The sequence below is a fragment of the Anolis carolinensis genome, chromosome 3 (genome assembly GCF_035594765.1).
Source record: "Anolis carolinensis isolate JA03-04 chromosome 3, rAnoCar3.1.pri, whole genome shotgun sequence".
Classification (NCBI taxonomy): Eukaryota; Metazoa; Chordata; class Lepidosauria; order Squamata; family Dactyloidae; genus Anolis; species Anolis carolinensis.
This window is the reverse complement of record NC_085843.1, coordinates 79386015-79410724: the sequence shown is the minus strand read 5'-3', so window position 1 is coordinate 79410724 and position 24710 is coordinate 79386015. Positions and strand designations below refer to the sequence as shown.

At 40.2% G+C, this 24710-nt stretch overlaps 2 protein-coding genes across 12 annotated transcripts in view; one reads left to right on the top strand and one right to left on the bottom strand.

Annotated features, from left to right (window-relative positions):
- Positions 1-10686, top strand: part of lca5l (lebercilin LCA5 like) — a 32095-nt gene extending 21409 nt beyond the window's left edge. For 7 of the 10 annotated variants that reach the window (XM_016992460.2, XM_062975105.1, XM_062975108.1 and 4 more), the window contains 3 exons: positions 6569-6666; positions 7745-7874; positions 9218-10686. In XM_016992460.2, coding sequence (XP_016847949.1) covers positions 6569-6666; positions 7745-7874; positions 9218-9948 — 959 coding nt within the window. In that variant the 3' untranslated portion in view covers positions 9949-10686. Of the gene's footprint in view, positions 1-448; positions 650-6568; positions 6667-7744 lie in introns of those variants that run through there. The other 3 variants (XR_010004222.1, XR_010004221.1, XM_062975109.1) reach the window with 3 other exon arrangements.
- On the bottom strand, positions 10115-23533 carry get1 (guided entry of tail-anchored proteins factor 1). 2 transcript variants are annotated; one of them, XM_008107503.3, is made up of 5 exons: positions 23181-23533; positions 18641-18806; positions 17386-17453; positions 16644-16758; positions 10115-11048 (listed from the first exon to the last, which is right to left on the bottom strand). In XM_008107503.3, exons 1-5 carry the CDS (start codon positions 23298-23300, stop codon positions 10939-10941), a joined length of 579 nt encoding a protein of 192 aa, XP_008105710.1. In that variant the 5' UTR covers positions 23301-23533; the 3' UTR covers positions 10115-10938. The 2 variants fall into 2 exon arrangements, with proteins under 2 accessions (XP_008105710.1, XP_003219018.1); XM_003218970.4 differs by having other exon boundaries at positions 10115-14126; positions 23181-23530.
- Positions 23534-24710: the final 1177 nt, after the last annotated feature.

The window sequence follows — 24710 nt, the reverse complement described above, 5'->3', positions numbered from 1 at the left end:
AGTCAGTGTGATCATTTCAGTAAATTTATAGCATGTTCAGCTGAAATCTTGGCATTCTTAGAAACAACTCTGTATTAAATATACTTCAGGTTTAAAAAAAAAAATCATGTACTTCCACAGATTTAGGAATAGTGGGGTTAGGAGGAATTTTACAATTAAAACATTTAATACATGAAATTATTAACAGAATTGAGATCCTATATTGCATTATTTATATGAGGAAAAGCTTAGGCCAAATACACACATTTAGATATACAGTGCCCCCTAGCCCTCAGTCTGAGAAGAGTGAAGTTTTCATTTTTCTAATTAGGTCCCTTGTTGGAAGATAAAAAGACAAGTAATAGAGTTTCAGTTTTCCTATGGTAGATATTGGTAGAACTATTTACATAGTCTGTTTTTGTATCCCATCACTAATATAATTTTTGTAAAGCTATTTTTGTTGTGCCAGGAGCGACTTGAGAAACTGCAAGTCACTTCTGATGTGGAAAATTGGCCGTCTGTGAGGATATTGCCCAGGGGATGCCCAGATATTTTGATGTTTTTACCAACCTTGTGGGAGGCTTCTCTCATGTCCCCACATAGAACTGGAGCTGATAGAGGGAGCTCATCCATGCTCTCCCCGGGTTGGATTCGAACCGGCAACCTTCAGGTCAGCAACCCAACCTTCAAGTTATCAATCCTGCCAGCACAAGGGTTTAACCCACTGTACCACTGGGGCCTCCTTTGTAGAGTGGAAAAAATACAGCCTGATATGTTACATTAGGGATAGGTTTCATCGTTATTGATCACTTTTACTGAATGGCTAAAAGCTAAATTTAGCACAAAATACCATATCCAGTGTATTGGCTAACCCTATTCATTCGTGTAACTGACACAACCCCCTGCATCCAGAATGGAAGATTAAAGTAATCTCTCTCTGGATGGGCAATTCAAGGCACATATCTGTAACTTAAATTTCATTTCCACCAAACTTAGGCCCCTTCCACGCAGCCATACAAAATCCACATTGAACTGGGTTATATGGCAATGTGGACTCAGATAATCCAGTTCAAAGCAGATATGGTGGATTATCTGCCTTGATATTCTGGGTTATATGGCCATGTGGAAGAGCCCTTAATGGGGTTGAGTTCTGAACAGACTTCAAGAATTCAATCTTACATTTTTGGGGGGAATCAGTGAGATTGCATCTGCACAAATATGATCATAACATGCATAATTTATTTGGCATATTCTGCCAAAAGGCTCTCCAAGTTGTCTGCATTGATTAAAATCAGTACTGAAATAAACCCATGCACATCTATCTTAATAAAACAAATTACCAAAACAGCAGTTTAACTGAGTGAAAGCTCATAACCGTAAAGGCTTGGGGGAACAAAAACAGAAAACAGCTATACAAAAACAAACTAACACAGAAGGGAAAATGTGTTTGGCTAGTAATGGAAAGATGACATGTGGATACTGAGTAAACCTCCCTAGTAGTTAGTTCTGTAAATGTGCTACCCTCAAAGAGGATTTCTCTTTGATCATCATCCACCTCACACAAAATCATGGGAGCACCTAGAAGAGTGTGGGTATAAGTTGTATTTGCAACAGGCATCAAGGGAATATATGTCAGGTCATGTAGGGTTTTAAAGAAAAACAACAACAATTTGAAATGTGCTAAGAAACAGACTGGAAGCCAGTTTGAAAACATGCAAATGTGAGTAGATCTTGGTGAGAAGGTAAACAGTGCTCCATGCAGTCTTGCCAGCCACACGACCAGGTGTTTATGGACAACACAGGCTCTTCAGCTTAGAAATGGAGATGAGCACTACCCCCAGAGCCAGAGATGAGCACCACTACCCAGAGATGAAGGGGAAGCATTTACCTTTATCTGTGTCTGTATTTCATTGTTTCAAGGCATTGAATGTTTGCCTTGTGTCTCTGTATATGCTGGAATCTGCCCTGAGTCCCCTCGAGGAGATAGGCGGAATACAAATAAAGTGTTATTAAAGTTTTATTAAGTACAGTAGAGTCTTGCTTATCCAAGGTTCTGTATTATCCAACGCAGTTTGCCTTTTAGTAGTCAATGTTTTTGTAGTCAATTTTTCAATAAATTGTGAAATTTTTGTGCTAAATTCATAAATATAGTAATTATTCCATAACGTTATCGTGTACTGAACTGCTTTTCTATCCATTTGTTGTAAAGCATGATGTTTTGGTGCTTAATTTGTAAAATCATAACATAATTTGATGTTTAATAGGCTTTTCCTTAATCCCTCCTTATTATCCAACATTTTTGCTTATCCAATGTTCTGCCTGCCTGTTTATGTTGGATAAGTGAGACTCTACTGTATCAGCATAATATCATCCCAGCTATTGGCCATATTCTTAACTATAGTTTTTTTGTTTTGTTTTGTTTTTTGCAATCTTCAAAAATTCCATAATGTACTCAGTCTTGGATAGTTCCAGTGTACAGAATATCATAGCTTGTGTTCAGGAAAGGAAAGGTCATACTGTTGCCTGAATTGCTGAACTATAGAAGTGGTTTGGGACTCCAGAGACAAATTAAGTCCTACAGACCTGATCCTTTTAGGCAACAGTTCCCAACATTTGGTCATCCAGGTAATTGGAAGAGATAGTCAACTTGGCCAACTGTCAGGAATTATGGGGGCTGAAGTCCAAAACATCTGAAGGATCTACTGCTCTAAGGAAATGAGAAAATAACCCAAAAGCCTTTTTTGCTTTCCTTGTATATGAAGAAGTTGAGTCTGTAGCCCATTAAAAAAGTCTTAAAGGTGCCACAGGATTACCTTTCTATTTCTAACACAGATACTTTTTCTAAACATTTCCTGTATCTTGTAGGAATTCAGTTTATTTCCCTTTATCTAATTCACTAGCTGTGCCTGGCCACGCTTCACTGTGGCTGAATCTATTGGCCACTTTGATTAGCATTTAATGGCCTTATAGCCTAAAAGTGTGGCTGATTCCTCCCTGGGGGGATCTTTTGTTGGGAGGTGTTAGCTGGGGTGATGGTTTGCTGTCTTAAATTTCCTTGTTTCTTTATTTACTGTTCTTGTAGATCTGAGTTGTTTTTTGTCACATTTTGTGATTGAGTGTCATGGTCATCATTATTATGCAGAGGGTGGATGGCCATCTGGGAGGAGTGTTTAGATTGTGTCCCGCTGTATGGTCGAAGGAAGGCTGGAGATCTGAGGAGGGTAGGAGGGGTGAAGAGAGGGGTTTGTAGGAGGTATGCCAGCATAAGGGTCTAAATGGGGCTGATGGTTAGAAGTAATGGCGGCCGTTTTTGGGAGGCTCAGATGGGTGAAGGTTTCTCCCCAGTTTTCCTGTGGCTCTGTGTACGGGCCCATCCCCTTCTGGCCCCCGGCACGCACCTCCCTTCCCTTCGTTAAGGTGCCGAGTTGAGGTTTCCGGCCTCCAGTCTGACGGGAAACGAAGCGGGCAGCAGTTAGAGTGGCGGCCATGAAGAGTTGTCAAATGTGCCTTTCCTGGTGTAAAGAACTCAGGCAGAGGGGAATCTTTTTAAATCCCACCGCTGCCACCAATTTGTGGAGAAGGATGATGTTTCTATTAATTAATTATTATATATTTTATATCCGCTGCCACCAGTTATTAAACATGTTTTTATTTAAAAGCTGCCACCAAATTATAGATGTTTTATAATGCTGCCACCAAATTACAAAGGGGATTATCAACTCTTGCCACCACTATTGGAAGATTTAGCCATTGGCTACTTAGTGAAGAGACTTTTATTTTTCTTCTTTCTTCTTTATTCTTGATGTGTGTATATATGACAGACTGAGATGTTTGAAAGAACAATAACAAGTTTATTCAGGCACAGCTTAATGGTTACAATAACTTCTCTTCTTGGTTGAGGCACGTTACTGAACAGTTACAAAGTTACATTGAGGTGTTCCAAACTTCTTAAAATGTCAGTTCTTTCTCCACTAACAGACTACCTTAAAATAAACGACCAAACTTATTTTAAACTGACTCAAATAAACTCTTGAGCCTCCCTGATTCCCTCAACTGAGAATCAGACTTCCCTGTACCTTTTTAGGTAGTCTGTGCCCTGAATAAGTCACCAAACTTATTTTAGAATGGACTCAAATCCCACATTGGAGCCACCCTGATCTTCCAACTGAGAATCAGACTTCCCTGTGGTTCGCTGACCACAGACACTGACTGACTGACTGACTTTCCCTCCAAATTCTGCTCTCTCTTCAGCTAACCCAGTTGGCTCCGCCCCCTTCTCCATGGCAACCAATTCTGAGTGCTGAGTAACTGAAATATTAACCCTTTTTAAAACACAGTTAAACATGGCATCTGTAAATAAAAAATCGCACTTCGTTACACCTGGCTTCCCATGCGCCTGGCCGGGCCGTTCCCTCGTGTCCCCCCCCCCCCCCCGCCGGGTTGGGAGGTCTTTAGCCGGGAATGGTACCTCGCTCTGGCCTGCCCGTTGGAAATGAAGCCTCAGGAGGTCTTGTGCAGTGTCCTCCACACTCTCCTGAGGAGAAACCGCTGGTTTCGGCGTCCTCTCTCTCTCTCTCTCTCTCCTGTGGCCAGCCCTTCTTCCTTTCTCCTCAGACCTCAGAGCACGCGGGGCAGTGGCGGGAAGGTGAGTGGTGCTCTGAGGGGGATCTTGTAGATGACAGCATCGGCTGCAGGAGCAGGTGAGCGAGCGAGCGTAGAGGAGGGGGGTGGGGTGGGTGAGTTTCACGTGCTGTGCCTTTCCAACGCAAGTGGACATGGTTTTTGGGTGTGTTTGGGATTGTGTGGGCCACGGATCGTGATCTGAATTGTGGCTTAGTTGTTGAAACCCAGCCACAAGAGCATTGGGTTGTGTTGTTTAATTTTGTGGTTCTGGGTGTTGTAGTTTCTCTGTATATTTTAAGGTGAAAACGGTCATAACACATTTATATATAGAGATTGGCACCTTAAGCCATGACTGATAGGTTGCTGACCTATAACTGTCATTCCCCAAGTGATTATATGTGAACTCACACATATGGATCACACTGCACCTGTACAGCCTGACTAGAGTGAAGCTGTCTTTGGGTAGTAGTCATACTGCCTCCATTATATATGCTTTAGCCTTTTCTCAGCCAGTTTTCTCCATTCTAGTCCAACATAGTAGCTCACTGTCTCCAAAGATGAAGCATGATAAAGAAGAAATAAATGGAGCAGGTTGTGAGTTTGCAGATGACCATTCAGAAGATCTTTTAGTTGTCTTTCATGAGGCAAGCTGGTAGAAGAGGTGTCAAGGTATCCCAAGTTGATGTTCTGGTGGATTTGGATAGTGTTACATAAGGTGTCTAATTGGACCTCTACACCAAGGGATCTGGCTCAGTGGTATAATAGATGACCAGTCTGTACTGAGCTGCCCTATCATAGATGGAGGTTGAGAGCAGACCTAGTCTGATTCCTGTGGTAAGTTTAGAGATCTTAAAGGTAACCTCCCTAATAAGACCCTAAAGCTACAGTTTGGTTTTTATCATATTTGTTGAGTAAAAGCCAGCTAGTATGAACTTTGGCTGACAGCGTGGGCCTCTCGGAGACATAATGAGTGCCTAGAATGGTTGTCCATCTGTAATACACTCTTTATGCTCTTAAGCCATTTTAAAAGAATCCTTTTGATTCCATAAGCCCATTCCCACACTAAAAGTGAAATAAATCTTATGAAAAGAAAAAATGCAGGGTGATGAACAGAGTGAAAGAGAAGAAAGGAAATAACAAGAGAAAAAATCACCAAAAGAAAGAGGAAAAGGGTGATTTTAAGATTAACTTACACATTCTCTTATTAGTGCTACACCAGATAAAAGGAAATTGAGCAGATTGAGTGGGCATGAGTTAGAGCACTGCTTCTTAAACTGTGGGTCCCAACCCCAAATGCAGCCCTCTTAGCTAAATGTTGGGATCCCTGAACAATTGGCAGCAGCAAACATTTCTTGAAGGTCAACTAGTAACTGTTTTAGACATTTATTTGAATCTCTTATGCAGTGTTTACAGTGCATTCTGCAGAAGATGCTTCAGCTGCACTTCAAAAAAAAGAAAAAGAAAAGAAAAATCAGTCTATTTAATAAGCCTGCAAATGCCAATTTATTATCAGTAAATGTTAGATTTTCATACCTATTTTATATACCTTTATATTCAGGGTCACACACAAATTTCTCAGGTCAAAAAGGGTCCCAAGTTGAAAGGTTTAAGAATCCCTGAACCAGAGGATGCATAATAGAAGGCACAGAACAACTGCCAAAAGATTGCTTAGTTGTACAAAAGAGGTGCACAGAGTTCAGGCTCTGAGCACATGCAATCTAAGGGCAGTTTTTGAGCCCCCCTCCCGCCACCCTCTGACCAAGAAAAGTACCTCCCCCAATGGTTCCCCCTCAAATGGCCTTTAATGTTATAGCATATTGGGGGAAACTGGGGGGGGGGTGCAAGAGCACCATCCCTGCACTAGTTTTCCAATAAGCTGCATAGGTGCAGTATAACTCGTATGTGTGAATCGCAAAGACCTTGAAGAAAAGTTTCATCTCAATTTTAACTTTGTTTTTTTCCACAGAAGTTAATGTCAACAAAGCAGTACAAGTAGATATATATCTGGAACGAGTGACTTTTCAAAAACATGAAAGAAAGCAAAATGCAATTATTTCCAAAGAGGTATGGAATTTATTAAAATGAACCACTGTTTATAACATTTAATTCATTCTATAGTGTTTTGTTTCTTCCTGTTATTTGCACATTATCCTGACGATGTCCTTGTACAGCAAGTGTGCAAATATGTTAGACTGAAGCAACCATCACCCTCAGCTGGGATGTTGGGAGCTGTTGCTGAATACATCTGCCAAAAAAAACCCCAGTCTTTGCTATAGAATTGGCTTTAAGATGTTAATTAGTTTGCAGCAATGTTATGTGGGATAGGAAAAAAGAGAAAGTGGTCTCATTTCCATGCAGTTTTTTTCATATCAACCCTGCTGTAATTCAATCAACTGTTCATTCCAAATACCAGATGAAATTTTTCTATTTGAAACCCTGGAAAGCTATAGATAGTACTGACTTGGCAAGACCAGTGGTCTGACTCTATATTAGACAGTCCCTATATTTCTGAGGATTTGAAACAGAAACTGTAGGCTTCTCACCCTTATAGCAGTTTCTTTGTCCTGTTGTTGCTGAAGTACATCGAGTAACAGCCCCTCTGCGGGTTTCATGTTCCAGCCAAGGTCCAAACCCTTTATAATTCCATATAATGCTGGCACATACCAATATCTTTGGACTTCAGTGTGTGCCAGGATTCATGCAGTCCCGTTGGTTTTAGCCTCTCCACACTAAGCACGAGAGTAAATCCAGATGAAATGCCATTCTTAAATGTGTTGTCGAAGGCTTTCATGGCCGGGATCACAGGGTTGTTGTATGTCTTTCGGGCTGTGTGGCCATGTTCCAGAAGCATTCTCTCCTGACGTTTCACCCACATCTATGGCAGGCATCCTCAGAGGTTGTGAGGTATGGAGAAAACCCTTAGTTTTCCACAGCCCGAAAGACATACAACAACCCTGCCATTCTTAAACTTACATTAATCATGGAGTTAAAATATTCTCAACTTATAGGTGACAAGTCCAAAGCTTGGGAATGGACCTGTAACATGAAAACCACTTTTAAAAATTCATTGCTATTCATAGATATTCAAAGATTAACGGATGCACATATACTGGCACTTTCTTATTTGCTTTGACTTTTTTAGGAGCTGACAACAAAAGACACAAGTGCAAAAGACAAATTAAGCAATGTATATAAAGAGATGGAACTAAAAGCAGAAATTCTTCAAACAGAAACATTACCAGTGCAGGAAGTTTCAAATAGAACATGCTCAGGTAGTTTTTGGAACTTTTCTGACCTGATATAACTATAAATCTATATTTATAATCAACAAATTTTCTTGATCATTCAACCATTTTGGTCTGTAGTATGATGGTTGGTAATACAGTAGAGTCTTACTTATCCAACACTCGCTTATCCAACGTTCTGGATTATCCAACACATTTTTGTAGTCAATGTTTTCAATACATCGTGATATTTTGGTGCTAAATTTGTTAATACAGTAATTACTATATAGCATTACTGCGTATTGAACTACTTTTTCTGTAAAATTTGTTGTATAACATGTTCTGGTGCTTAACTTGTAAAATCATAACCTAATTTGATGTTTAATAGGCTTTTCCTTAATCTCTCATTATCCAACATATTCGCTTTATCCAACGTTCTGCCGGCCCGTTTATGTTGGATAAGTGAGACTCTACTGTATGTCAATACTATATTTATAATGATTTTCTGGTATCCAGGGAACATGGGATCTAGAGATGTTATTTTCAAATTTAGAATATACCCTAGAGACCATGTGCAAAATAATTGTAAAATAAAAGACATGTTTTTATGTTAATTTGGCTTCAATCTATGGAAAACCTATGACTCAGACCTCCAAGACCATAGTCCTCCTCAGATCTTGCAAACTCACCGTTGTTATTGTGTTTTCCTTCAAGTCATTTCTGATGTACTGCAACCCTAAAGCTTATAGCCTCTTGCCTCTGTAACTGGATTAGTCCAGGACAAAAAGTACCATAGTAGGAGTTGTATATTAAAACACATAATCCTCCATTGTACTAATTCTTGGATATACATGAAAGATAATGATTTTAACACTTCTGATTATAGGAACAAGCATTGTGCAGTTCTTCGGATGATGAACAGCAATTTGTGGCATTATGTTGGCAAGGGTTACTGAGGGTTATAGTTCACTAGCATATGGAGGACTACACAATTCCATTCCATATTTTAATGATGAAATTTAGCAAGCCCATTACTGCTTGCATTGACTGCTACATTAAAGAAGTGGGTTATCTTCTCCCAGAAGCCAAAAAAAGTATAGTACATATCTTCTATGCAGCAGAACAAGAATTTGAGAACAATCCTAGAGTATATTGATTTCACAGCCTTTTTTCCTTGAGTGGACAAATGGGCATGTTTCCCACACCTACTGGCAGCTGATTTAAGATGAAGATGTAAACTCTTAAGGGAATCTGCAGCTATTCAGTATTGTTTCTGGTGTTCTTTTGTTTGTCAATACATATACATATTGTATAATTAATTAGATAATTATTGTATAATCCTATTTTGCCTGAATTCCTGGAATATTTACTGCTGAAATATTTCTTTGCAGAGTTATTAGCAGAAAATTTATCTCTAAGTAGAGAAAGACAGAAGAACAGAAGAGAAAAGCAAGGGTTAGACTTATTGAAAGAAGAGTTTGAGAAATTATGGACAGAAGAATCAGTCCAGTCTACACATGAAATTCAGCAAAAAGAGAATGGTCTGGGGGAAGCTCCAATTGTGAATCAAGAACATGAAAACAAAAGAGAACCAAAAGAAGCAGTAAGTTATAAACTGACAACAGTAATACCAAGACCCAGAACACCGTCTAAATTAAAGAAACATTACATATTTACAGAAGCTGTTGAAAATTTGCATCAGGGATTCCCTTCAACAGGACGACTGTCCACTACAAGCAGTGCATGTAATAATAAACAGGTAAACAGACTTCCAAGTGATATAGCAGAATTTAAAGCAAGTGATTCTTCTACTACTGTTTATGAGCCATCCTTTGGGAAGATGAGCAAACCAAAACGGGACATTTCAGTTCTTGGTGAAGAGCAAATTTCTGTGGTGTCAGTGGAGAAGAAAAACACTCTTATGGAAGAACTCTTTGGGCCTAACTCCATTTTGAAAGACAGTAATTCACCTAATTTTAAAAAGGTGGACAAGGAAAAAAAAACTTTACAGAATGAAAAGATTTGCAATGACATTTCATATATGCATGATGGTTTGCAGTGTGGTGATTCCAAACAAACTCCTATAAAGATTTTTGATACATTCTTGGAAAATTTTAACTGAGTGAGGAAGAGTGAAATTATAAATTTGTTATTTAGGCTTTTCTGAGCTTATTCATCTTCAAACATAGTGTTTTTCTGTGGATTGTTTTCCCCTTTGAATGTAATTAAATTATTTCCCTACAGTCTTCTGCATATATAACAGAAACTGATATTTCTTGACAAAAAAGTATACACGATATTATTTAATACAGTATTTCAAAATGAAACATGTTTTACTATGCCACACAGTATGTTAAAGAATCTAAAATAAAGATCAATGACAGTTGTACTACCAGAGAAAGCATAAAAATAAGCTGGTTACAATGCTTTGAAAGAATTGTACTGAATAGGGATTGGTGCAAATCTTTGTGGAAAAAGTAGTAAATGCCTGCCTATTTTCCAGTACATAACTTTTGCTGATTCCATTCTAGGACGTCTCTAAATAAATACCGGTGAAGCAGTTAAAATACATGCATAGCTAAAGTCAGGGTAGTGAGGCATGAAGATTGGATGAACTGGGATTTACAATATTCTGCTAACAACAAATCTGTGTAGGATTTATGTAAACTAGTATGGACATATTTTAAGACTGATCAAATGGCTGTAAATTATAGCAGAAACTGCATACAAGAGTACTGCTAAAAATAGTATTCTCACTTTCATAAACTAAATTACACTGTCAATTTCATCTCACTATGTGAACCCATATGCAAAGAAATGTGTTATAACAGTGCCTATGATTATTAAAGCGATATATACATGTTTGTTTGCTGTTTCCAAATGCACCCCACATTTTGGTGAAAATAGCATTGACTAATACATTTAAACCTTTTCTTCTAATTAAAATTTTTTTTTACTATTGTACTACCACAGAACAATGCAGATTACAAGTTAGTGTAACAGAACAGAACAGACTTCAGAATTGTTTCTACAAATAAGGAATTTATCCTCCTGCCATTCTTTTACTTAGAATCAAGAAGTTGCTGTATTCTGTCAAACAGCAAATCAGCTCTCAGTGGTGCAGGAACATCTTCTCTAACAAATAGATCCAGCATAGCTGATGAAAGCACAGGGAAGACACCAAGAAGCAGGGAAGGCTTGGGTTGACAGTTTTCCTATCCCCTATATGGGAATAAGAAAGCTATTCAGTTATCATAGGTAGAAATGGATGATACAAATATGAACAGATTGATACACACAACACTTTTGTTTAGGAATTTTAGCATAGATATATATATGAATGGAGGTACTTGTACGATGTAATCACCAATATCCTTTAAACTACTTTTGGGGGACAAACCTTACCCTGCCAAAATGTTCCAATACCTTGGATTAACAGAGTTTCTAAGAGTCACAAAAAGTCAACAAAACACATTTCCACAACCATTGTGGAGACAAGTATTAGCTATCTAGTTCCATGAAGCATGCAGAAAGCACTGTTCCCCAGATGCTACAATATACAGTGGCTTGAAAAGAGAATTTACACTTACTGTATTTCATCAGACAAGATTCTCCATAAAAAAACAAGTTGGAAGTTTTGTGTACTTTAAAATGTCAACACTTCTAAAATACTGTCGTTACACGCCATTTTCTGTCTAATGTTGCAGTCATGTAAACAGTGATTTCAAAATGTAATAAATAAAATCTAAAGCCCTTTGCATCTCCGTTTAGATTCTAGTCAAATTTAACAAGAAATTAGTTTTAATGATACCGATATTTAAGTGTAGAAGATGAAACAAGGGGCATACTGGTGGGCTTCCACATTTGTGAGGTTGGCACTCACTAATTTGATTACACTGGCCAACACAAATTTTGGTGCCTCAAACATTATACCTGTTTCTGGGCATATCTGATCTGATGATTTCAAAAATGACACGTTTCCCCTTATCAGCTCTAGTTTTTAAGATACAAACATATGCCTTATATCACTCTTTACCTGCTCGCCCATAAAAAATCCCGTAAAACACCAGGAATAGGCCTAAAAACCAAGACACCAAGATTTTGTGTGTGTGTGTGTGTAATGAACCTGATGTTCTTTTTGATCCAGAGCGAGATAGGATAGAATTCCCTTACGATATCTTGCTCTCGATCAAAAAGAACATCAGGTTCATAACATGGGGGGCTGTGTTATTCACAGGTTGAGGGTGAGGCAGTAGTGATTTCAGTCACCATACACCTCCCATCAGTCTCTAAATTGTTGGAAATTGTTCACTTCTTTCCTGGCATTGAAGTCCCCCTTCTGTAGGTTTCTCAGAAGTGCTGAGGCGTGGCCAGTGGCCAGAGAGGTAGCATCTTAGTGGCTTTAAGAGAAAAGGCAATGGCAGGCTAAAGAATAGGAGAAAACAGCAGAGACAAAACAAGTTCCTGGTTAGGCAGGAAGAAGGAGCAATCAAAGGAAGCCCTCCTCTCTCATCTCTCTCTGAAGGGAGGAGCCAGGAAGAGGTGGCTGGCTAGAGGAGGAGAGGAAAAAGACTGGGATTGCTTTGCTTCCCTGGGTATGGCAAGGATGCAAGGGCCAGGAAGGAGCACAAAAGGAGGCCGGTACAAAGGTGGTGAAGAAGCAGATGGTTCGGGCTTGGAAACTGGAAGGAACAGCACCCAGGACCCTGCAGCAGTCTTTGCTGGGCTATCCCCACCTGCCCTTTCTCCCCTTGCCAAACCCAGCAAGGGGGAGAGGGGCAGGTGGGGATAGCCTAGCATGAAATACGGGCATAAAAATAAGTGTCCACTGTGGGTGCAGGAGGGGAGCACTATGGAAGGATCAGTGCACAAGATAATTCCTTGTTAAAACCTGTGAAACACATTCAGGTAGTGCTCACCCAGGGTCCCTTACAACATGGTGTGTTTTTGTCCAAACCTTGTTGATTTTAAGCGTTTCTGGATGTGACCAATTACAAATAGGTTTATTTTTATGTTTTTATTGTGTCAGAAGCAAATTGAGGCAAGCTGCTTCTGGTGTGAGAGAATCAGCCGTCTTTAAAGAAGTTGCCCAGGGAACACCCAGATTGTTACCATCCTGCGGGGAAACTTCTCTCATGTCCCCAAGTGGGAAGTTAGGGCTGACAGGCAGGAGCTCACCCCATCTCACACATTCAAACCACCAACCTTCAAGTCAGCAGTTCAGCTGGCACAAGGGTTTAACTCATTGCGCCACTGTGGCTGTAAATAGCTGCAAAGTGACTGTTCCAAATTACTGAAATAACACAAGGTATGAGAGGGCTGTGAGGGACAGATACTTTTCCCCTACATTTACACAGGTAGTAGAAACGAGGTGGAGCCACAAAAAAGAACACTCCTGCCCTCCTTGCCATTCCTTCCTCCACTGTGCTCTTTCACTTGCATGTATATATAGCTTTGGTATAGTCAGACAGGTGCTTTTAAATTGCCACTCTCTGCTCCATATGGCTTTGGAGAAAACACAGAAATCCCCACACCTGCTGTCTATACAAAGAAGCCTTGCCTGCCCCTGGAGATATTTACCATTTTTCCACATTAGAGGGTTCTCCATCTACAACTGTAGAAGGCCAAATGTACATGGTTTTGATGCTAGTTCTCAGCTTACCAAACACCAAAGTGATCTAAAATCAAAACCAAACTCCCAATATTCAAACAAAGAAAACACCTACATTAAATGAAACTTTAAACATTCAGTTTTATGAACTGCTTATTTTGTCTCGAACGAGAAAAAAAATCTTTCATCTTTTTTTCTAAAATATGTAATATGTCTCAAGGACACTGTACAAGCCTCATGTTCAATGTCTCCTCTTTTAATACTCATTGCAAAAAAGAACTGTTTTAAGAAAACTACACAATTAAACCACTATTGATTTCAACAAAATCTGAATATATTAAAACTGTACAAAACCAACAATCAGATCTTGAGGAATATATGTAGGACAGCACAAATACATTACATAAATATTAAAAACAAATTTAATAAATATTAATCGCATCTTACAAAAAATAAACTATGAATGCTTTATTATTTGCTCCTAAAACCTGTTCCCTTTCATAGATGTTTATTGTTCCAGATGTTGCAAGACATGTACACTGCCTTTCATTAACAAAGAGAACACATTTGAAAACATGATGATAATAGATAGAACAGCGAAATCTGGATTCTCTCTCAGCTGAAGGGATGAAGCATAATGGCCACAACTTTGTTGCATACCACCAACCAACATGTAATGCCAACACCACCTGAAAATGAGACAGGGACGCTGTAAGTCATTAGTATGATCAAAAATATATGCCAGTACAGGCAATCCACAAGTTACAAACAAAAGAGGTTCTTTACGTTTGTTCTTAAGTTGAATTTGTATGTAAGTCTGAACATACATTTTTAAATGTAACTCCGGCCAATATATACTGTGTGTATGTGTGTTTACAGTTGTAAATGGAGAACCCTGCCTTTTCAGTGATGGCCCTACAGCTATGGAACTCCCTTTCCAGGGAGATTAGATCAGCCCCCTCCCTCTTGATTTTCCGCAAGAAAGTGAAGACATGGCTCTTCGACCAAGCTTTTGAAAACCTGGTGCAGCAATAGACATGAAAGACTCTGAATTTGACCAACGGCCCGGACCTTGCTTTTGGATCACGTGATGCTGATAGTTTTAACGGTGTTTTATTTTAAATTAATGTGTATTTTAAATGACTCTTCTGTAATTCTTTGTAATTGTTTTAAACGGCATTGAATTATCGCCATGTTGTAAGCCGCCCTGAGTCCCCTCCGGGGTGAGAAGCGCAGGGTAAAAGTATAGTATAGTATAGTATATATATATATATATATATATATATATAGAGAGAGAGAGAGAGAGAGAGAGAGAGAGAGAGAGAGAAAGAGAGAGTTTTGGATAACATATGGGTGAACACCCCTGTGATCTTTGTTTTGCAGTCTGTGCCCATGTTCAGATGATTTCACCTCAATTTCTGTACCACTGATAATTGGATTTTGAAAAAAAAATGGCTTGTTGTTGAAACAAGGAATGGTAATACAGCTTCAGTGGATACATCTTTTCCCATTGATAGCTCTTCCCTTCTGATGGGTAGGTTTCTCTCACTTCCTGTTGTCTCACTCTCGTTCTTAACTATGAACAATTTGAAAGTCAGGTATTTGTAACTCAGGGACTGCCTGTACATACAAGAGCACTATTCTGGTACCAAGACAAGATGATCAGTTAAAGGAAAACATATGCCTATGAAGAGATAATTAATGAGACAGAAAAACCACATGGATCAATGACCACCACTAAGTATTTTGAAGACCCGAGGAGACAGTCACTATCCACCAGGACCTTTCCTGATGAAACTATTAATGAAATAGAAAAAAACACTTATTTATTTCAAGATGAATTGTAAAGGTGAAGTTCCCAATGAATTCCCTGGTAACCAAAAACAACAACTGCCACATCTACCCTGACTATTTAATGCAATTCAAAGCTAGCATCAACAAGTTTACACAAAAGCATGCAAAAAAGCCCTTAATGTACATCAGTGCTGGTTTGTATAATCATCATCTGGGTCTCAAACAGGTTTCAGGATTTCCTATGGAATCATCTGCACAGCAAAACTGCTTTTTTCAATACCCGTCTGAAACTGCATTAAATGATCAGTATAGATGGGGCCAATGTTAAAGAAAAAGATTATCTTCAATCTGAGCACGATTCTTATGTGAAATAACTTAACACATACTTGAAGGGAAACCTGTAATGTGTGAACAATTTCCGTTTGTAGTTTTGGGAATGGATTTGAAGATTGCCATAGATACTGAAGCATTACATACTTTAAGGTGTCTACTTTAAGGTGACAAAATGGAATCAGGTGACACTTCAATAGGTGTTTGTCTATACAGTAGAGTCTCACTTATCCAACATAAACGGGCTGGCAGAATGTTGGATAAGCGAATATGTTGGATAATAAGGAAGCATTAAGGAAAAGCCTATTAAACATCAAATTAGGTTATGATTTTACAAATGAAGCTACAAAACGTCATGTTAGACAACAAATTTGGCAGAAAAAGTAGTTCTATACACAGTAATGCTACATAGTAATTACTGTATTTATGAATTTAGCACCAAAATATCACGATATATTGAAAACATTGACTCCAAAAATGCATTGGATAATCCAGAATGTTGGATAAGCGAGTGTTGGATAAGTGTGACTCTACTGTACTTGCTCCCTAGCACCTGTAATCACGTGGAAAGCTAGTAATCTCTGGTGACAAAGTCATAATGTTGTATATGAGGATTAAATAAAGTGGGTATGGAAATCAGTGTTTGCGTTATAACTCTTTAGACGCCGTAGAGGCTGTCAAGAAGAGTGGAAAGTGGCTAGAAATCTACTTTTGGCTTTGAAAAGAAGGATTTTAAAAAAATGTAAAACAGCACTGGCATGAGGAGCTGCAACCTATTTAAAAGATGAACTGCAATTCCTAGGTCTCCAAGAGAAGCAATTCATCCATGGTTTTTTGGTCAGAAATAAGGCAGTTGAACAAGTCTTCTTCACACCCAAGAGATAATGGTTGCAATACCACTAAGTGTGTTTGTGCGGGCACACAAACACTTTCCTCAACTCTGATCTATATAACTGTTCTGCAACTACCTGTAAATAGGGGGTGGGCATGGGCAAGCCAATGTGGTGAAAATGGCTCACATAAAATACTAAGATAATAAAGAGATGCAATTCAAAGACGGTGAATCATTTCATCAGTCTTACCTGCCACTCCTGTTGGAAAAGCCACTAAACGTTCTAAGGGAGCTAACCATTTGTCTGGGAGTACAGTTACTGGTTCGGAGTAATATTTCCAAATTAGGGAGATCATTAAGGCAGCCTGGAATACAAAGTTGTTATAAGACTATGTATGAAAAGTGCTAAACAAGAGGGTATGTTTTCAATTACACATTCAGAATTTCTGATGTTTACTGAATTCTAAAACTTTTCATTGTCATCAGTAACAACCCAGTAACAACAGTGAATCTCTTGCCCCAGAAAAGACAATTTTTCCATCATAAAATATTTTTGGTACACATTTTTTCTGACTGGCTACTGATCCCCTCTGCATGCATAGCATTGGACACTGCCCCAAATGAAACACTGCTGGACAAAAAAGAGGAAGATGGGGATCTCATTGAGAACTAGCCTGAGGGGCTAGTTCTCAATGAGATGGAAATTTGCACCTAGCCCTAAACTATCCTACTTTAGACTGCAGATGCACGGAAAGGATACATGTGTATGGGAAAAAAGAGAGAAAGGGATGCAAGTGAATTAAAAAAATACTATCATTTGCCTAAAAAAATTAACACTTAGGAGAAGGCTGAGCAATACCCTTTCAAGTACTTAAATTCATTAAGAGTCTGCTTATGAAAATAGACATTGCCTAATAATGCACACTGGGCCATATTAAATTTAATACTAATGTACTGTTTGAAAAAAAATCTAATAATCTGATTTTACTTACTTGCAAAATGTAGAACACAATATTTATTACCCATTTTATTTTGGCAAGTTGTGCAGTTCGTGTTTTCACTGTTAAAAGAAAAAAAAGTATTAAGAAACTGGTTTCCTTTACATATAGGATAGGCAACTCTGGGAGGTTAGGTTCCTCCACCAGCTCCCTAGAAGTCCTGGGATGCTGCACCCAATGCTGTGCCCCATGTCAAAAGAAGAACAAGTCCCCACTTTTTGGCCCCAGATGCCCTCTAGGGGCTTCAAGAGGCATTTCCCATCATGTTTTTAGGGCCCCAATGTATTAACGCTATTAAAAAGGACTTTTTCTGGACCTAAAATGTGGTTAAAATGCTCATGGATGCATTTTTGGTTTCTGGAAGGCCTTTAGGGACATACTTTGCCCGCCCAAGCTTTACATAGAGTAGTTTGGAGTGTATAAATTACAAAGGAATAATTCAAAACAACAAAAAGGGCGGGAATAATTTTTGCATGCAGTTCATGGGCCTCTTGCATGCTTATTCATAATTTTTATCGCATTTAAGTGATATATTCCTTCTGGCTTCTCTGAAATTCAGATTCTAGGGGATTAATGAGAATCACAGTCCTTTGGATCAATGGTTCTCAGGCTTTCTGCATTGGGGACATAGCATCCACCTACCCCCACCACCTCCAAGTACTAGTACAATATTTGTACTCATTAGCTACAACTGTTTATTTTGTTCCTGTAAACATAATATGGACAAGCTGCCTTGGATCCCATCTTGGGAGAAAGGCAGAGTATAAATCTAATAAATAAGTAGGCAATCCATGGACTAGCTCTAGTCCACTTATCACAGCACTGCTTTAGATGATGTAGGGTTACAATTCCCATCATTCTTCATGGTTGGCTATGCTTGCTAGGGCTGCCGGGACTTGTAATCTAGCAACATCTGGAAGAGCATATGACACCACCCCTGATCCTAACGATAACACAGTACTTCATAAGAGTTTACAATTATCTGTAACAAAAAATTAAGCATCTCAGACAATGCTCGTGCTTTCCACCATTCCTTCAATTTTTTGTTCCAATAAACTGTGATTAAAATGCAGATGATTGGACACTGACACAGTGAATATACAGGCTTTCAATTTTTAATATTTACATTTTATACTTTTATCTTTTATAAATCCACTAACAATCATAGAGGTGGGAAAAGACAATAAAAAGCAAGTGAGACCAAGACTGAAATATGAACAATATGCAAATATAAGCAGCAAATCTCTACCATGAGTCTTAAGCTTGTCAGTCATTTTGTTAATCTTCCTTTCTAGTCGAGCATATCTGGCAAATTCATCCATCATACTGATAGTAGAAAGTTCTTGCTTCATGTTCTGAATTTCAGATCTCATCTGAAATTCTTGCTCAGCATCCTTTTGTAGCAATCTCGATATCTGAGAAAGAAAGAAAAAAACCTGAGTAGCAAGGTCATTTTCTTTCTTTTTTTTCCCTTTTTAGTTTTTACCGAAAAAATGAGTGCATTTCACAAAACAGACTTAACTAGAAACATCTTTGCTTTGAGGGCTAACATCCTTTTAACTCCATAATGCAAACCATGATAGGAGTTGGTTGTCTAGACATGACTGCCCACTGAAAATATAAGTAATAGAAAACATGAAGCAATTAGTGCGGAGGTGTCAAACCTGTGGCCCTCCAGATGTTTGAGCCTCCAACTTCCAGAAGCCCTAGCCAGCTTGTCCAATGGTGAGGAATTTTAGGGACAGAAGATTAAAACACTTGTATGGTCACAAGTTTGATAACACTGACTGAGTGGAACTCTTTGCCTCAGAGTGTGGTGGAGGCTTTTAAGCAGAGGGTGGATGGCCATCTGTCAGGGGTACACTGACTGTGCTTTTTCTGCATGGCAGGGGTTGGACTGGGTGGTCCCTGTGATCTCTACCAACTCTGATTCTATCCTCAAGCCCCATGCTTGGACCACCTTCTTATGAAAAGTCAAATACAAACTGCTCTCAAAGCTTTGAAAGAAAGAGATTACCATAATAGATGATGGCTATTCAAATTCTAACAAATGCCTACCAACAATTTGGTACAACAAAGTTAAGGCTTGCAGATAGAAATGCTCAACACATATTTTAATTTCAAAGAAACACAACAGGGGTTGTGCTAATCATTGGACCAATTTATTAATCTCCCATGCAAGCATTGCTCATGTTTTATGCATTTTAGCCAGCTTCTCCAAAGTTAGATACAACTGGAACATCAACTTATAAAAAAATTCTTTAAGTCCCATCTTCCATATCTTTTCCCATTTTTTATTCAATATCATACCTCCTATTTTTCACCCATTTTATTGTAGTCTTTCACTAGTTCTGGTTCCAATTCTATTCTTAACAGCGTTTTGTAAGAAATGTCAATAATGTAAGATATGCTGATGACATCATATTACTAACAGAAAAAAGTAAAGACTTGAAAAGTTTATTAATAAAAGTAAAGGAATAAGGTGCAGAAGTGGGATTGCAGAAGAGTATGGGTGCGACAAAAATGACGGGACTGGACTAGACTGCCCTTGTGGTCTTTTCTAATTCAATGTTTCTGTGATTCTACTTTATCCAATACCTGCTTTAGAATGACATTTGCTTCTTCATTCATGAGACATCGAAGTGAACTTAGATGACTCCAGCAGATGTAAATATATCTACTAAAGTCACTGCTGTAAGTAATTGAATTTTGCTCCCAATCAGGCAATGTGGTGAAACACGTCTTTGTCAGGAGGTTCTTCTTCAAGCAACTACCTTTTTTAGATGTGGAAATGAAGCTAACAGCCACAAGCTTTTCAGTACTGCTTACCTAACTGGAACACTATTATCTGTGTTCCTTATAATACAGTAAAGCCCCGCTCATTCGAGCGCCGCTCATCCAAGCGTCTGGGCTATCCAAGCCAAATTCCTTCCCCCCCCCTCACCCCACCAGATCCCCGTGCTGCCGGAACCGGCGTGGCGAAAGAGCCCAGCCACGGAGGGCGGGCGAGTGAAGGAGGAGGGCCGCTCGCTAGCTCCTTCACCATGCCGGGCGCCGGTGCTGCTGGCCCCGGCGTGGCGAAGGAACCGAGCCAGCGAGCGGGTAAATGGGGAGGGCTTTTGCAGCCCTCCCCGTTTGCCCGCTCACTCGCTGGCTCCTTCGGCAGGCTTTTCTGTAATCCCTCCTTATTATCCAAGATATTCACTTATCCAAGCTACTGCCCACCCGTTTAGCTTGAATAAGCGAGACTCTACTGTAGTTACTTGCCACTATGGAACCTATCACTGCATATGGAATAAAAATCTGAATGTCAACAGACTTTATTTTTCTGTCCACAAATGTGATCTACAGGTATGGACTCTTTGGCTCCAAGAGAGAAACAGAAAAATTTAAGAAAAAGAACCTTGTAATTATTAAAGTGTACATTAATTACTGTTGAACAGTGGTTCTCAACCTGTGGACTGTGGCCCAGCAGTGGGCCACAAGAATGAAAATCTTCCTCTCCCCCCCCCCCCCCCCCGCTCCTTTCCGCAGAGCTGACCATTGCATTGGATAGACATCATCAGCTCTAGATTATTAAATATGGTTTTCTGTGGGTGAGCAGATGGCGACTACTGGATGGCATATGTTCTGTATCAGAAACTAGAGCTGATGTGGTCTATCCAATGTAATTTTCTCAATCATCACCCCAAATAACCAAACCGAATCTGAAGTTGATCAAAACCTGATTCATAACCCTTTTGGTACTAATGTTGGAAAGTGGTTCCTGGTCAAAGTGGCCCTGGTCAAAAAAGGTTAGGAACCACTGCTCTAGAATACACAATTCAAACAATCTATTTGTTCCAAACCAACAGGAAGACACTTGCTTAGGAATTTAACTTTTCAACTAGGGGTTTTAAAGCAGTGACAGAAAACTCTGCTGCATTAAGGGCACAAGACTGAAGTCACCTTGAACAGTTCAAGACTGTCCAAACTTTAGGTCCATCATTAATCAGAACAGAACCTGTAGAAAAGAAATTGGATGGCTAGAATTTGGAAGGGAAGCTATGAAGAGACTAGACAAGGTCTTGAAGTGTAAAGATGAATCACTGAATACTAAAGTTTAGATTCTCCATGTCATCATATTTCAAACTTCTATTGTGAAAGCTGGACTATGAAGAAAGCTGACGGGAAGAAAATCAACTAGTTTAAATTGAGGTGCTGGAGAAGAGTTCTATGAATATTGTGGATTGCCAAAATAAGAAATCATTAGTTCCTAGAACAAACCAAATCTGAATTCTTCCTAGAAGCTGAGATTACTAAACTGAGACTTTCGTATTTTGGGCTTATCATTAAAAGATATGGCTCAAAAGAAAAGGCAATGCTTGGTAACGAAGAAGAGGGAAGGAAACAAAGCCTGTATTACATATTAATAGACTAATTCAAGGAAGCCATTGCTTCTCAAAGAGCTGAGCAGAGCTGTTGAAGACAGGCTGATTTAGTGTGTGTTTGCACCAAGAGACTTCTAACTTTTTAAACAGAGGGCCAGATTGCATCAATCCCGAGGTTATCATTTCACTGCTTCATTGCTGTGGTCACTCATTGAATGCTTGTCTCAATAGCCAGGTTTTAAAAGCCAGGAAGGAAGGAGCCAATCTCATTTTGCTGGGGAGTTCCACCGAGAAGGCCCTCTCTCGTTCCCACCAGTCGCACTTGCAAATGCAGCAGGACTGAGAGCAGGCCCTCCCCAGCCAATCTTAATGTTCTAATTGGCTTATAAAGACAGATGTGTTCGAACAGGTAAGCGGGACTGGAGCTGTTTAAGGATTTATAGGCTAAAGCCAGAACTTTGAATTGTGCTCGGTAGCAAACTGGCAGCCAGTAGAGATGACACAACAGAGTGGTTGTGTGTTCCCTGAATGCTGCTCTAGTAAATAAACTGGCTGCTGCCTACTTGAAGCTTCAGGGCTGTCTTCAAAGGCAACCCTACATAGAGCGTGTTGCAGTAATCTATTCGAGATGCAGCCAGAGCATGGACCATTGTGGCCAAGTCTGACTTCCCAAGGTATGGGAGCAGTTTGAACAATGGGAAGTGAGAGCCTGCTTTTGACTGATGTCAAGTCAATTAGGATTGTTGTTGTTGCTGTTGCTGTATGCCTTCAAATTATTTCAGACTGAGGGCAACTCAAAGTCTAAAGTTTAGGGCAGGGTCAGGCAAATTACCTTGGGAGCTGCATCCAGCCCACGGGCCCTAGTTTGGGGGGCCCTGGTCCAAAACATAAAATGAATGCAGCCTGTAGTTTGGTGAGGCACCTACATTGTTGGCCACAGAAGGCCGAAGACCTTTAAAACTACAAACCCCTGGGTCCCACAGCACTGAGCCATGGCAAATAAAGTGGTGTCAAGCTGCATTCATTCTACGGTGCAAATGGACGGTTAGAGATTCCTCCATTGGGTCGCCATAAGTCAGGAATGGGCCAACTTGGGCCCTCTCTCCAGGTGTTTCGGACTTCAACTCCCATAATTCCTAACAGCTTCAGGCCCCGTCCTTTCCCCCTCAGCCGCTTACGATGAGGGGGAAAAGGAAAGGGTCTGAGGCTGTTAGGAATGGTGGGAGCTGAAGTCTCAAACACCTGGGGGGAGGGCCCAAGTTTGCCCATGGCTGCCATAAGTCAATGACGGCATGTAATAACACAGCTAAGTGAGAATGACTGTTGAAGAGTTCCCAACGATACCGCACTTAATCCATTCCCTTCCTATATGAGGGCCCCACTCAGGAGAGCTAGAGGCGCCGGCGTGACGTCACTTACAACAGAGGAGCAGGAGGGCAGGAGGATTTTGAGGAGGTTACACAGGAACACGGAGCTCAGCACCAAGAGCCACGCGCCGCCGACCGTCACGTGCTCCGTCTTCACTGGCAGGTCGTCCATGTTTCGCGCCGGGCGGGGGGGGGGGGGGGTTGAGCGGAAGACAAGAGAACAAAACCTCTTCCCCGCCCCTCGGAATCACTACCACCAAGGAGGGGGCGGATACCATAGAGATTCTATGGCTCGCGCCCGCTTATCAAAACTGCGCAGACGCACATTGTAGCAGCAACGCAGCAGCAAGAGCTGCGCTATCCGCGACTATTGTCTTCATTCACTTGAGGGCGCATGCGCGCGCGCACACGTTGCGCGGCGCTTGTGACGTAAAACGGGAAGAGGAGTAGGACGAAAGCGGGGATATCAACACACCCACTCTCTGTGTTGTCGAAGGCTTTCATGGCCGGAAAAACTGGGTTGCTGTGAGTTTTCCGGGCCGTATGGCCATGTTCCAGAAGCATTCACTCCTGACTCTTCGCCCACATCTATGGCAGGCATCCTCAGAGGTTGTTAGGTCTGTTGGAAACTAGGCAGATGAGGTTTTATATATCTGTGGAAGGTCCAAGGTGGGAGAAAGAACTCTTGTCTGCTGGAGGTGTGAATGTCGCAATTAATCACCTTGATTAGCATTTAATGGCCTTGCAGATTCAAGGCCTAGCTGCTCTCTGCCCACGGGGAATCCTTTGTTAGGAGGTGTTAGCTGGCCCCGATTGTTTCATGTCTGGAATTCTTCTCTTTTCAGAGTGTTATTCCTTATTTACTGTCCTAATTTTAGAGTTTTTTAATACTGGTAGCAAGATTGTGTTCATTTTCATTGTTTCCTGCTTTCTGTTGAAATTGTCCATATGCTTGTGGATTTAAATGGCTTCTCCGTGTATTCTGACATGGTGGTTGTTGGAGTGGTCCAGCATTTCTGTGTTCTCAAATAATATACTGTGCCCAGGTTGGTTCATCAAGTGCTCTGCTATAGCCACCTTCTCTGGTTGAGTATACCTTTCATGTTCCTTGATTCGTGTTCGGGTAATGCTGCGTTTTGTGGTCCCTATGTAGACTTGTTCACAGTCGCTTGTCTCAGCTCTTTGAGATTTGAGAGTTGCTTTATTGTCAGATCTCAAAGATCCACCCAGATGAAAAGTGTTCTTACCAATCCATCAAGGGAACCACTGATCACATAGGGAAGGTGATGAAGAACACAATCTACAAACTACCTACATATCCACTAAGAAAATCCAAGAAATGCTACATTCAGTAAAAGACAAGAGAGATCCTTTCACCTCTGCAGGAATCTGCCGTATACCATGCAGCTGTGGACAAGTCTACATAGGGACCACCACATGCAGCATTGGCCAAACACGAATCAAGGAACATGAAAGGCACTGCAGACTAATCCAACCAGAGAAGTCAGCCATAGCAGTGCACTTGATGAACCAACTTGCACACAGCATATTATTTGAGAACACTTAAATGCTGGACCATGCC

What these genes read in the sequence shown, in the direction of transcription:
- get1 (XM_008107503.3), bottom strand. Translation starts at nt 23,300, where the DNA reads ATGGACGACCTGCCAGTGAAGACGGAGCACGTGACGGTCGGCGGCGCG. An exon ending in TTGTGTTCTACATTTTGCAA is followed by an intron (nt 16,759 to 17,385) that starts GTAAGTAAAATC and finishes TTTGTATTCCAG; the next exon opens with GCTGCCTTAATGATCTCCCT. An exon ending in TTTTCCAACAGGAGTGGCAG is followed by an intron (nt 11,049 to 16,643) that starts GTAAGACTGATG and finishes ATTCCCATATAG; the next exon opens with GGGATAGGAAAACTGTCAAC.